Here is a 14,071-nt window from a genome sequence, read left to right as displayed (position 1 = left end):
CCATCAGTCGGGGGAGACACACAGATATATCTCTATTCAGCAGCCGGGCTGCAGCCCCCTCCCATGATGAATTTGTTCCAAAATAAAGGAGATATTAATTGATTCATGTGGCAACCCACACAAAGCCAGCAGGGGGAAGAGATGCATCTCTGTGTTTGTGTTTGCACAGCTTTTCTTCTGCAGACTTCCAATGCCAGGGTGCCAGGGTCTGTGCCCACATGCTCGTACATCCCATCAGCCCATTTGGCCCCAGTGCTATGAACACTACAAACAAGCTACTGATTGATTACAGAACTTAAAAAGCTGTGGACTTACACAGCAGGGATAAGGAAAAGACTTGTCCTGCAGAGCCTGCTGGACTCAGCTTAAGACAAACCGCAACCCACCACCAGCGGATCTGTCGTGGAAACCAGCCCAGTGCTGTTTATCATTGTCTTATAGTCTGCTAAAACAACTTACTCTTTTATGTGGATATTAATAACTTATGAGTGAGAATTTGAACAATCAAAAGGCATGCATAAGTCTGTTGTGATTGCTCTCTTAGTAGGAGGGCGTGACTATGAAAAATGGAACAAAAGAGCAAATAATATACTATTCATGTGCAAAGTTGTAGGGAGAGCAGTGACTGCAGGTAGCCTGGGACTGAAATACCACCACCACTTTTACGATTACTGAGCTTTACAAACTAATGAGATAATCTGTATGTTTCCGTTGATTGCCTGGAATGAATATAATTTCCCTGCAAGTATGTGAGTGCGTGTGTGTGTGTGCATGCAGAAAATGTCCTGTGATTAATGAAATCATCAAGATAAGCATCCCCAGATACACACAAGCCCTCTTTCTGCTTTTCATTGCATTCAGTCATCTAGAAAGTCTCAGTTCCAGTGCTTGAATGCAGCCTTTCAATGTGAAACAATGGCTTCTGCAGTAATTACAGACAGTGTTGCTGTGACAATGAGACTAACGCTGTACTCTTAAGCGTTCAGATCAGCTTCCAAAGGAAAGAGGCAGCGGTGGCAAATCTGTAGACCTGTGTTTTCTTTCCAGCAACACGTGAAGAAAAAAAAAAAAATCATTTCCAGCTTTTTGTAATCTGACATAAACAGATGCTTTGAGGAGAGCGTTGTCCCCGTTCCTTTGTGCGCTGCACACAATAGCAATTGTGTTTTTTTATCCAACATGCATTATGCGGCTTTTCATCGTGGTTTAAATGCAGTAAAGGGGGTTCTATTGCCTCAGAAATACAAAGAGAGAATGTAATTGAACGTGGGAGACAACACTGACAGGCAAACAATACACCTAATGCAACCTTTGACCTTTATCACATCGTTGGACTATTTCAGGAACTCCCTTGTCCTGCTGGATGTACGCTCTCCTCTGCATGTGTTGGAAAATCATCTGTCAGTGTCCTGTCTCTCATTTAAAAAGTGCACAGGCAGCAGAAGGAGTACAGTATATTGATAAGACACAGTGCAGAGGAGGGTCAAACAATGAATCACCAGGGCTTATCAGCCACTCATAAAACACAGTAACTAGATGTGACATTGCTTGTAAAGCGCCACATGCAGATTAAGTGCGTCGGGCCCTCGATCAATGGATCATCAAGACTCTCCAATTAAAGAGGTGGCTGAATCCTAGAGGCTCTGTTTGGTGGTAATGATAAAAAAGTCCATTAAAGTCGCTAATTAAATGATAAGCGTAAATTAAAACACAGGTCAAGTGAATGAACTGTGGGATTTTTAAGCAGCAATATCTGCTGGTTGTAAGTGGCTGGGGCGGCGATGTTGGAGGGGCGTCAACGACTCTTCCATCACAAACTCAGAAGTGCTTGGAAATATCTTGGAAGAGTGCAGCTGTCTGCAAAACTTTTAAATGGGGAGGCGGTTGGGCTGACTGACGAGCACTAATAAACTGTGGGATTAATAGTGACATTATCCAGTCAAAGAAATAAATTCCACATCAGCAACTTTGAATATTCTGATATGAAATGATAGCAATAAATAGCTACTATTTGTAACTCCAAATAACCAACAGCATGTACGGATGATGAGATAAGAGACGCCTGGCAGACATGTAAAAGGCCCCCTCAGCCCTCCTACACAAGATAAGGGCAAGACCACTCGCGTCATGTCTGGGCCGGTACCAGCAGGTGTGCTCAGTAATCCATCCATGATGTTAACATGGGGGACGGGCACCATTCCATCAGGGGCTGCTGCCACCCCTCTGGCCCCCGTCCCTGTGTGTAAAAAAAAAAAAAAAAAAATCTGTCCGAAAAGCATGGCTGTTAAGCAACAACATATTTTATTTCTTTTCTTGTTTTATACACTATTTAGAAAATAAAACACATTGAATAAATACAAATTTAGAAAGCAACAGATTTTCGCCAGATTCTCACAGCAACACGTGGTTATTCTTACGGAGCTCTCTCGGGACTAGCGGAGGGACTTGCGTCGCAGAATCCACCCTAAAGCAGACTTGGGCCACACACTGCAATGAAACACTTAAGACTGGGCATGCAGATGCTGAAGTGGTCCTCATTTACAGACACAGAGAGAATGGATTGGCACACTGATAAGACGTTGAGAACATCTAGAAACACCCGTGGGAAGGAGGAAAAAAACATCTATATACACAGAAAATAAATAAAGAGAAATTAGGTCCAAGACAACTCTACTGTACAAATATGTCCATCTGATGTGACCAACTTCTTTCCTTGTCACTTTCAGTAAACCTTCAACTGTCAGCTTCACCCACGATAAAGTTCAATTATAGTACAGTACGACATGGGATGTTCACCAACAGCAGATTGCACCATTTACAGTGTTACAAACAAACACAAAATATCACCCAGTGGTTGGCATCAACTGTAGTTCCCTTTCAGTGTTTGTTCATAGTAAGGCAGGACACAGCTGAGCTCTTAGAATCCTGTCATCGAGGTGTACAATAGGTAGTCCGGCTGCCTTGACAGTGGTTGTATATAAAATGAACTCCACTAAGTGTCCTCTGGTTTGGCAGATGTAAAGTGGCACAAAAGAGGTTGGATCAGAGCGCCGAGGAAAAGCAAAAAGGGTGTCAGTAGTATGTTACAAGTTGTCCAGTGAGTTTTCTCAATCAGTCCTTATGGCAGGCGACGTTTCATCCAGGCATGGAGAAGGAGACGACCAGAGCTGTATACATGGACTAAGGAGGCAGGAACAGAGATCCAGGATCCGGGAAACAGGATCCAGACCTTCTCCTCAAAGAAGGATGAAAAGTAAGGGATTGGTGCTATCTGACTTCCAAGCAGTCCAGGTACTCCTGGGCCAAGTCATAGCAGAATCGGTACTGCTCCTAGAACAAGCACAGATATTGACCAAGATTATTTTCTATATCAACAAGAAATCCTTTGGATGACCTATAAATTCTCAATTGGATGTTCCCATGTTCTTATGTTCATCGCATTCCAGAAGTTATTTCGTGACCAAATGTTAGCATTTAGTTCTTGGTGTGTCCACGTTTCCTCCAGCTGCTCTGTCAACTTCAGTCAAATGAATTAATGCTACTAACATAGGGTTTCTGCAGCATGATGGAAAAACAGAAAGCTGGATATGATCCAGATCCTTTTAGAACTTCTCAGTTTATAACAATAATTCTGAACGGTATAATTCATTAAGTTAACATGAGTGGCAGAAATGGATGAATGGATTAACCAATTAAATATCATTCATTTAAAAAAATAAATAAATAAAGTTATTGCTAAAATCAACACTTTTGTAAATTGATCTTTAAAAACATTCAAAGGCCTTTTATGAGGAAACTGAATCCAAGGCTTTTAAAGGCTTTTCAGACACCCTGGAACGAGTTATTGTGTGTGAATCAAAGCCTGAAATAATGTTCCTCTATGTCACAGAGCTCCATTGGCACCCAGGAACCATTAAACACAGTGAGCCACACTTACACTGGGAGACATGTTACTTCATAACCATGAACTGGAGTTTATTTCCCAGCAATCACACATATACCATCCTGTTAACTACAAGTGCATCGAATGTGTATTAATCCACAGCTGGAAATAGTCCCCAAAAAATGCACTAATTTCTCCCTCTACAGTGCTACAGTGTGATAGGTCAGACTCTTACAATCAAGCTGAATTGCCATGTTATTTCACTTCATTAGCCTGAGATCATGTTTCTGTCACCTAATTCTCTTGTTTTGTTTTAGACTGAACCAAACAGTAGCGTGGTAGCTGCAGTAATGGCTGCTATTAGCTGTTTCCAACCAGCTGTGCTGATCTCATGCAAGCTGTTCTGTTGCCATGTGTCATAGATGGAGCTAAGTAGCTAGCCAGCTATGCAGGAAGGTAACGCACTAATGCACAAGTCTGGAACCTGGCTAAGAACTCAGAACTTATTAAAAATCCCAGTTATCTCTAGTATTTCCTCCGTCTCTCTCCTTTTTTCTTGCCTCTGTTTGCTCATAAATTGGAGTCATATGGCCCCAGGATAAGCACAAATGCATTGCCTAGCTTGATACATTTTCAGCACACCTCAATTTGCACTACCTAAATTGTATCAATATACACCCACTTGCTGCTTTCCTTTGACTTTGTAATCAATATGCTGCACCTAAAAATATTTTCCCATTAAGCCTGAACACACCTTTACAGTGTTTCACTGTGGAGTTATACATTTATGCTGTTTTTCTAACTTGATAGATTCAGTAGTAGTTCAGAAGTTCAGAAATATATTAAATAAGTGACAACAGGAGCAAAAAAAAGAAAAAAAAAAAGATTTCTATCTAGAAAGAGGCTCATTTAATTTTCTTATCTTCCTTTTTTGCTCCCCTAGCATTCCCTGTGTGAGGCAGCAGCATACTATGACATAATATGTTGCAGTACCGACCACAAAAGACCACTAGTGGCTCACCATTGTCTCCACCATGTTTGGCTTAGAGTTGCGCAGTGTTTTGGCAGCAAAGAATACGTCCGCCACGCTGTGGTGACGAATCATTTCCAGGATCATGGTGCAGGCACAGAAAGTACCGCTTCGACCGCCGCCATTCCTACTCCAGAACGAACGAACAAAGACACACACACAGACACAAACACAGAATAGAAGCATAAAGACATGAGTGACCTAATAAAGATGTGGCACAGCAGCTCAGACAGCCTCTCGGAGGGGGGAGCTACAGAGTGAAATGTCACAGTTTGACTGAGCACAGATCAAGCATGCTGTCAGAAAAAGGCCAACTGGCAGACTTTCAAGATGAATATCTGAGTAAAGTTCTCATTAAAATACAGGAGCGGGGACTTAATCAGATATGAGACGTCTAACACGCAGCCTGACCTCCAGAGATCAAAGGGCCCTGACATGGAGATGGGGACAAATCTAATGGAAGGCAGGCACCTCCACTCAAGCAGTTAATGTAAAGACACGAACGCTTAATGGTTCTTTTTTCCTCTGTAACTCTGAGTTAATGAGATTTAAGAAGTCAGAAAAGTATACAAACTTCCTTCAGTGTGACCGTACTGAGTCTTACAGTAGCATGGCGAGTAATGTGAATGCAGCCTGGCATCCTATTAAAACAGTCTCCTTGAGGACCAAAAATTCAAAAGTCCAGCCTTCAATGGAAAGTCTGAAAGCTGTTTCGAACACTTCTCTATTCAGACAAGAATAAAATTCATGAGGGGATGTTGAATTAATAATAGATTTGAACTTCACATTAAAAGATGTTGGCCACAGACTGAACCTTGAGTCTGAAAAGGCTCTCATCAGTATTGTCCATTAAAAGCACATCATGTGTACGGTGTGGATGTATGTAAGTGGACTCACAGGCAGTGGACGATGGTGCGTCCCTCTCCACACTCCCTCTGCCAGTTGTGAACCTGAGCCAAAAGGCTAAGGAAGGCTTTCTTGGAGTCGGGCACGTCGCGGTATGGGGACCAGCGCAGGAACTGGAAGTGACGCACCACGAGCTGGCCTTCCTGAAGCTATAGAGACCAAGAGTTATGGCGAGGGAGGGAAAAAATGAGAAGAGTTTGCATTTCTTTCCAATGTAAGCCATCATATAAAGCCATCAAATTAAAGCAAGTGCATTTACTTCACACATATCACACACTCATTCAAACATCTATCTGCTTATCAGCCAGAGGATATTCCATTAACACTTCAAACCTGCTCAAGTTCAACTGTGGAGCACCTGTTCTTCACTTCTAATTGGCTGTTAAAGTTGTGTAGTACTGTACTGCTGGAAACAAGGCTGACGAGCGCGGTGAGAATGAACCAAAGTGGTTAAGTGTCGGGCCCTAAAATCAAAACTGTAAAACTGCAGCATAGATTATAATTCATTGCCACTTCAACGCTGGGACCAACCTCGTTCACGTTCCAAATGTTGATTAGAGCATCTTTAAAACAAGCATTTCAAACTGTGTCGTCTTTTTTTGTCAACTACATAAGCCTATCAGAGTCTCTGAGGCTCTCTCCCCTTTGTCCACATGAAGTTTTAACATTTTTGGGCTCTAAAATGCCATCGAGCAGTTAACCCAAATTCATGCTTCAAAATGTTCCAGAAAACCACTGGTCATGTCAGAGAAGCCACAAGCTTGTTTCTCCACGGCCTCATTTTCTGCAGTCTGGGGACTTGAATAGTTTGTTCTTCCAGCACATGCAGAGCTAAGGCTTTCTGGGTTAACTTTACAACATTCAGTAAGGCCGAAAACAGCCAGCGGATGCTCGACAGCTTGTGGGAAATATTCCGGTCAAGGTGACCTGCGATTTTTTTTTTTTTTCTATGGACACAGATATGTTTACACGTGTTCTCATCAAAGTAAATATCATTTTTAGGTGGCAGATTACTACCTTTGTGGGAACAAAAGCGTGTGCATGTGTGTCCTAGTGCATGCACACAAGACAAACAAACCATTAAGACCCACCATTAAGAACATATACAATTGCTTGTGGTCAAAAACTCCACAAGTAACCTTTATTTTGGAGGAACACAAGCACTAAGAAAACCACTGATGTGAGGCAGAAGCTACCAGTCATCTCAACAATGTCATCATACCGACGTATCAGAGTTCGTTATTGCTTGGAAACAGTACTACTTGTAGCACCTTTGCAGTATCTACTGGACAGTGAAGTACCTTCTTAGGACAGAGGCAATCGGTGTCTCGTGGCTCTGTGGTGTCTGTCTCTTCAGGGTCCTGCAGAGAGGCCACGTGGAAACAGTTTCTCATATGGTGTCTAGATATTTGAGGGGCTGGGGTGGGAGTGCGAGGTGATGGGGCCACTGACAGGGGAGGTTTAGACCACAGTAAGGGTCGGGTAGGGTGGCACGAGTCCTCAGAGGGTTTGTCAACTAAAAAAAGACTTCAGGACAAGGACACATCTGCTCAGCTAGTTGCTAGAAGCATCTACAGGAGACTGCTGAGGACTACTGAGGTCAAAGGATGGGAGCTGGAAGAGTCATCGCAGTGCAAAGTGGGAGCGGGAGCTAAGCTAAATTACATGTACTCCACACACACACACACGCACTCACAACCCACAAACACACTTGGAAACACGAAAGCAGTGAAATATTGGACATCTGGAGCTTGTCAGTAAGTTTTATATTAGTTTCTGTATTACATAATTGCTCAAACAGGATCATATCTGCCTATGAAACAGGTCTTGTGGCTAATAACATTATCATGCTGTTGATACAGAAAGTAGGATTATTATGCTGCAAATCATCCGACCACTGGGAACAACAAATGCCAGCTGGGACCAGGTCACCATTCAGAATCATTATATTATGTATCAGGCTTCATTAACCCTCTTAACAATAAATGAATTGATTCAGCGCCAGGAAATTCCTCCCACAGCAGTACAGAGCTGGAAGAGTTGTTTGCTGAGGAAGGACTTGAACACATGCTTTTGTCACTCTCCCAAATTAAAGCAAAAACACATCTTTTGACGAGAAAATTGGACATCTAAAACAGCATTTTGCCATTTACTCTGTCACACTGACATATCAGGGCGACTTAGAGCGATTCAGAGTTTACATTTTGATCTTAATATTTGTTTCTTTACTGTGAAGACAGCCAAAATTAAGGAAATGACATCCTCTCATTAAACTTTCAATACTTTCATTAAATCAAGTTAGAGAAGATAAAAAGGTTTCATAAAGCTTGACGTATGTGCCGCCTTTCACCACGCACTGCTGTTATCAAGAGCCCGGCTGAGCTGGCTCTCGGTAACACGCTGCTAATGCAGAGCAGGACACGACGGTATTAAATTATAATTCTAAAAATCTAACTTAGTTGTGTCTGTTCTACTACTACTACTGCCCTCTCAAGGCTAGGTAACTAGACTTGCCCGCCCTGCCACTCCAGTATTCTCATTGTCAGTTGGAGGAAGAACAATGAAGAATGTAATGTTACCCACACCAGTCGCTACCTAATGCTCTGACACCGCTTTTGTTTGATGCTGAGGCAGTGTCAGCTTGCATAATTAGTCAGTTAGCAAACATAACGCAAGTTCAAACAGAACCGCAGTCAATATTATGCTCGAATAAATGACCAAAGGGGTGAATCGACACCTCTCTGACACAGTCTCAGCAAGGAGTCAACATTTCTGAGAGCTGAGGTGAAACCAGAATGTCAGGTGTCTGTTTCACTCACGGACAGTTGCAGTGACACACAGTACAAAGAAACTTGAGCAGCTCAATGTAGCTCTGGGAATGGACCGGTTGATGTAAGGTTCAAACTCTAATATCAAGTGCAGTAGGTAAACCCTACGAACACGTTTTAGTTTTTCACAGAGGCTGGCGAGAACTCAATGTTTGGATCGTAGTAGATTAACAGGTTCACCTGCTATTTAGTCCACACAGTTTGGCAGATATATCCAAATATTAATAATTCCATTTCTACATTATCTTCACAAATTGTCTTTTTCATCATGTGGTGGATCCACCTACCCGAGTGATGTTCTGAACCCGGAAAAGACGGATGATAACGTCATCATCGGCTGTCCTGGACAGAAGCTCCACCGTCATCGGCCCAAACTGCTGCAAGCCCGGTTCAGGCCAATACTGCAGACAAGGCTGAGGAGAGGAGAGGAGAGGAGAGGAGAGGAGAGGAGAGCAGAGGAGGAACAGGGGGTAACAGGTTATTAGCCGACACTTGCTTGAGGGGGGACAAATCATTATGTCAGCAGTCAGTGGCGGTGAGGCCCAGTAACAAGACACCTGAGTATTGACAGCAGAGACAATTAGCCTAAATGACAATGATTATCTACAAATAGCAACCGTAAATTAAATGAGCAAAAAAAAACCAACCCGCTCATGGCCGGGAACAATCCTTCACGTAAGCCGCGGTCACCTAGCTTGAATTATTCATGAGTCGCAATCATTACCATTAGCACATTATAAATTAATGGAGAAGGAGACCTTGGCTATGCCTGGGAGAGATAAACAGGAAGTTAGCCCAGAGGTTGGTGTTCGCAAAAGCCAAGGTCTCCCATCATCACTGCCTCAAAGACGCACCCCCCCCCAGCCAATAGGAGGGGGGAAAACACACAGGAGCAGTGTTGACACGCTGACGTGTTCTGCGGTGACTTTGGGGTTGAGGGGACCCCTGGAGTAGGAAGTGGTGATGGCATTTCACAATGACAGAAGGGTATTAACAGGTGACATTGGGCACGAGGGGAGATAAATATTTATACATTCAGACAGGAGACGGGCTGTAACTCAGGAGGGCAAGCTGAGTGTGTGTGTGTGTGTGTGTGTGTGTGTGGGGAGGTGGACTGTTAATCCACTGGCAGTGAGAGACAGGGAAGGAGAAGAAGAAGAGCAGGAGAGTGACAGAGGAAGAAGGACAGCTTGCAGCTATAAGGGATGGTGGAAATGTTGAGCAGGAATTCAACATGACACGGAGACAGAGCGGCGATAGGGAGACAGCGGAACAAACCCACGCATGAGCAAACATGGGGGAGACGATAAGAATGTGTTAACGCCACCACAGCCCCTGCAAATTAAATGCAACGGCTTGAGAGCTTTGTGGCAGGGCACCAGTGAAAGGCCAGACGAGTGACGACCCATCATCACTGCGCTGCGTGTCACACTCTTATGTGAGGGAAGGAGTGACACGCTGTCACTACGACAGTCCACGTGTTGTATCACGGTCAGATTTACTGAGGAATGGAAGACCTGCAGATGGTTTTCAGCATTCAAACACAGGGTGAAGTAGTGCTGAAGCAACTCATCAATTAAGCAGCAATTAACGTTTGTTTTTCTTGTTGTTATTCTCTGTTCTAAGTCAGTGTGGTTTTACTATAAAGCTCACGGTCTAAGAAAATGCGATGGGCATTTGTCGTCATTTTGGAATATTTGGCACACTAAATGGTAAATTGATTATTTGAAAAAAAAAAAACAAAAACCAAAAACGATAAACCAAAAATAAAAATTACTTATTGCACCTATAAAATAGTTTTGATTTTTATGTAATCCTGCACAATCAAACAATTAAGTGATAGGAGGAGAGAATGAGAGAGAGAGATTTAACTGGTGGAAACGAGTAAAATTACTGTTTACTCTTCTGCAGCGCTCGTCCACACATTGTCAACACTTTTTACCACATGCCACGCTCGCAGCCAGCTAATAAGACACAGAATTCCAGGGAGAAATGGCAGCTAGTCACAGCGATAATTCAAAATTTTAAGACAATGTTTTTACTTTAACAGTCATTTACGAAGTATTTTCACACAAAAGTATCACCTACGTCTGAGAGAAGGCCTGATCATAGCCAGTGATGTGCTGCAGGTAACGAGGCTCATCACGTTTGAAAAAAATACAACAACTGCTTTCAGCTCTGATTTAACTGGGACTTCTCAGCTGTCTGTCAGAATTATTTATTAAACCAAAAATCCACCCTGTTGACAGTTCATTAAGTGAGCATTAATAATCAGCAACTGCAATTAATACACAAATAAACCTGATTTCATGGCTGTCGTCATGTGTGGAATTATCACATCACAGTATATTGATTTGTCCAATTAAAAAAATATCACATGCTGATGGTGTTGGTGTCTCTGTCTGTCTGTATTCATCTGCTGTCCTCCGATGAATGTTATTTGACTGATATTAATGTTTTTTATTACGTCCAGATTATCTCTTTTCCACATTAATTAGAGTAAGAAAAGTCCAGTAAGGTATGTGTCAGACTGAGGTGGAGTCCTGTTCCTGCTGTATTTTGCCTTCGACACAGCAACAAAGGAGCTTCTCCTCTCTGAGAATATCCACATCTACCAGGCAGGTTTTTTTATTTTATTTTTCAGAGAGGAGGAATTGCTCTTTTCAGGACAGCGTGCTGGCCAAGTGGAAGGGAAGAGGGAGCCTGGCAGATTTTTCTTTTACACTGCTTTTTGTCTCTATATTTTCGCTCTGGTCTTCTCACTGTTTGCCTTACAGAGTACTGGCAGGAAATTGGCCCTGACAGTACATACTCTCCATATCTTCTTTAGGTAATACATGCTGTACATTTCTTGAAGGAAAAGCTGTTCTGGAGGCAGAAGTCAAACTGTAGTGAGTTGAATAAATACGAAAAATGAAATACATCATTTTGATTTGATATTTTTGGTGTACTGTCCCTGCCACTGAAACCAGTGGTGCAAAATGATACCAATGAGAAATTAATATGATGACTCTGTTGGAGTCATGAGAATTTTGGGTCCTAAAAATGGGGTCATAAGCTAAGAAATGTGAAGAAACTCACAAACTATCACACTGTGCTAATGTCTGTATTATTAGAGTGTATGTAAACAGACTGCATATGTTAATACTCATCAAAATCCAGCTGTGATGCAGGTGATGTCACACAGACTTTAATTACAAGCAGCAAACTTAATGAGATTAATAATAAAGTGACTTCTTCCTCCAAGATGAGTGTATTTTAACATCAGCTGGTTTCACAGCCCCTCTCGTCTTACCCAGGCTGAGTTGGACTGGTTGAGCTGGTTGAGCATCACCACCGAGGTGCAGCCATAGTCATACACGAGCCTCCAGAAATCAGTGGTGGTGCCGGGCAGCGGGTGCGGCGTCACCACGAAGGCGGCCGGCCGGAGGAAGCTGTCAGCGAGCGCCGCGTTAATGTAGTTGCTGCTTTCTCCCTCGGTGGTGACGAGGAAGGCCAGGGAGCGGTCGGGCGGCAGGACGTCCATGCTCCGGTTCTTCTCGCGGTTCCTGGGCATCAGAGAAATACTGCACTCCTCCACATCCAGGTGAGGCGTCACCGAGTTCAGAGTCTGAGGGAGGAGGAGGAGGAGGAGGAGGAGGAGGAGGAGGAGCGGCAAAGTGAGGGAGAAGAGAGTGTGCAGAAGAGATAATTAAAAAGGTTGGCATGTGTGTTTGAGAATGTGTTCAAATTTCAGATGCAGAGATAAAATGAAAGACTGAGAGTGAAGATTGTGATAAGAGGAGACAGACGTAGCGGAACAGAAATGGGATCAAAGAGAGATGGTCAGAGGCAATGATAATATTCTCCACTCAAACGGCCTGGCTGTCAATACTGGACAAGCACAACTATCTCCAATCATCTCCAGGAAACTTTTAAAAACATTAATTATCAGTCAAAACCCCCAGAGGGCTTAATGGGTAAAAACACATTTAATCGCATACATTATGAATAAGCAAATTAGGAAGCAATGGAAATTGAAATGAACTGATTATCAAACTTGCTTCATATTGTGAATGACTCCCTATTGGTTTAGACAAAATGAATAGAACCTTCCAGCTCGAACTGGAATATTGTGCCTTGGATACAAGTCGCAATTATGAGATTCGATTATGAGAGACGACTATGAGCAACGCTACAATTATTCTGGCCAAAGGTCAGCGATCAATAATGCCATTCTAACTGACATTAACTGGGAAAGCCAATAACATTACACGAAAGACAAAGAGATGTTCCTGGTCGTAATCTAAAACCTGTGCTGAGCAAAATGTTTATTATGTTTACCGTACACCGATTAGAAGAGCGGCGCCAGCCTCGGAGGCTATCACTCTCATGGTAAGTACCCATTCATTTCAATCGGAGCATTTTTCTCATAAAAGACATACAGTGTAAGACACGGTGTGCATAGAAGGGCAGATGTACGAGCACTCGTGAAGAGGATATGGACTGAAACACAGCTGCGACAGAGCAATCCGTGAGCTGTAGTGAAATGGACATTTTCTTAAATTGAAAAAGTCAAGTAGCAGCGAGGTCTTGTGCAGAATAAAATAAGTCAAGTCTAGTGTTGCGCATTGCCTGACTTTTGAGGTACCAGAAGAGTGAGTTTAAAGAATCTGAGTAGTAAAAGCTGAGTGGAGCACCTTTAAAGTCTGAACCGCTTTTAATTCGAATGTCAAATATCAGCTGCATGGAGGAGTGCTGTCACTGTGCACATTAAAGCTAGATTTAAAGCTGTGCGTTTAGGGGTTACTGCGCAGCAATCGTGCCTGCATGCTGCGAGTCGCTGGTTAAGGAAACAACAACCATCTTAAAGACGCTAACACAAACTCCTAAACAGAAAATCGTGTGTTTTACCTGAAACTCCTCTCTGAGCTGTGAAGTGTTGCTCTGGGAATCAACCTTCAGCATGTCCTTATAGGTGAGGGCAAACTCATTGACAGGGATGGCAGTCTCTCCACACAGACAAGCCTCCAGGATGGCATCGTGGATGAACACGTACTGCTCCTGCGAGACAGACAGCAGGGAAAACGTCCACACATTTACAAAGTCACACAAAACCATCGCTGCACTTATGAGCGGCCCAACTGTTAATTGCCCACTTGTGACGAACAATGCAGAATTTAATTACTGCTGCTGAATGTTGACTAATAGTAATAACTGTCATTCTTTCACATCAACATGCCCACTCTCAGGCATTGTTTCCAAGCAGAAAATTGTTTATAAATTGGGTAAAAAAGTGCAGAAATCACACATCAGAGGAGCAAAACACTGCCCACACACAATATTTAAATAACGTCATGAGCTAAGCAATTAACAAGGAAACTAAGAAATTTGTTTTGACATCCAACCAAACAAAAGATCAAAGAGGCTCGGAAACATTCAAAA

At 42.8% G+C, this 14,071-nt stretch overlaps 1 protein-coding gene across 4 annotated transcripts in view; it reads right to left on the bottom strand.

Moving 5' to 3' along the window:
• Positions 1-2,282: 2,282 nt before the first annotated feature.
• The window catches only part of ptprua (protein tyrosine phosphatase receptor type Ua), a 178,718-nt gene continuing 166,929 nt past the window's right edge, over positions 2,283-14,071 (bottom strand). For all 4 annotated transcript variants that reach the window (XM_076754324.1, XM_076754325.1, XM_076754326.1 and 1 more), the window contains 6 exons: positions 13,541-13,690; positions 11,943-12,257; positions 8,935-9,060; positions 5,811-5,968; positions 4,905-5,040; positions 2,283-3,330 (listed from right to left, as the gene is read on the bottom strand). In XM_076754324.1, coding sequence (XP_076610439.1) covers positions 3,268-3,330; positions 4,905-5,040; positions 5,811-5,968; positions 8,935-9,060; positions 11,943-12,257; positions 13,541-13,690 — 948 coding nt within the window. In that variant the 3' untranslated portion in view covers positions 2,283-3,267. The remainder of the gene's footprint in view (positions 3,331-4,904; positions 5,041-5,810; positions 5,969-8,934; positions 9,061-11,942; positions 12,258-13,540; positions 13,691-14,071) is intronic.

Source organism: Chaetodon auriga, chromosome 17, assembly GCF_051107435.1.
Source record: "Chaetodon auriga isolate fChaAug3 chromosome 17, fChaAug3.hap1, whole genome shotgun sequence".
NCBI classification, from domain to species: Eukaryota; Metazoa; Chordata; class Actinopteri; order Chaetodontiformes; family Chaetodontidae; genus Chaetodon; species Chaetodon auriga.
Note: the sequence above shows the minus strand (reverse complement) of the source record. Positions and strands in the feature narration are given on the sequence as shown.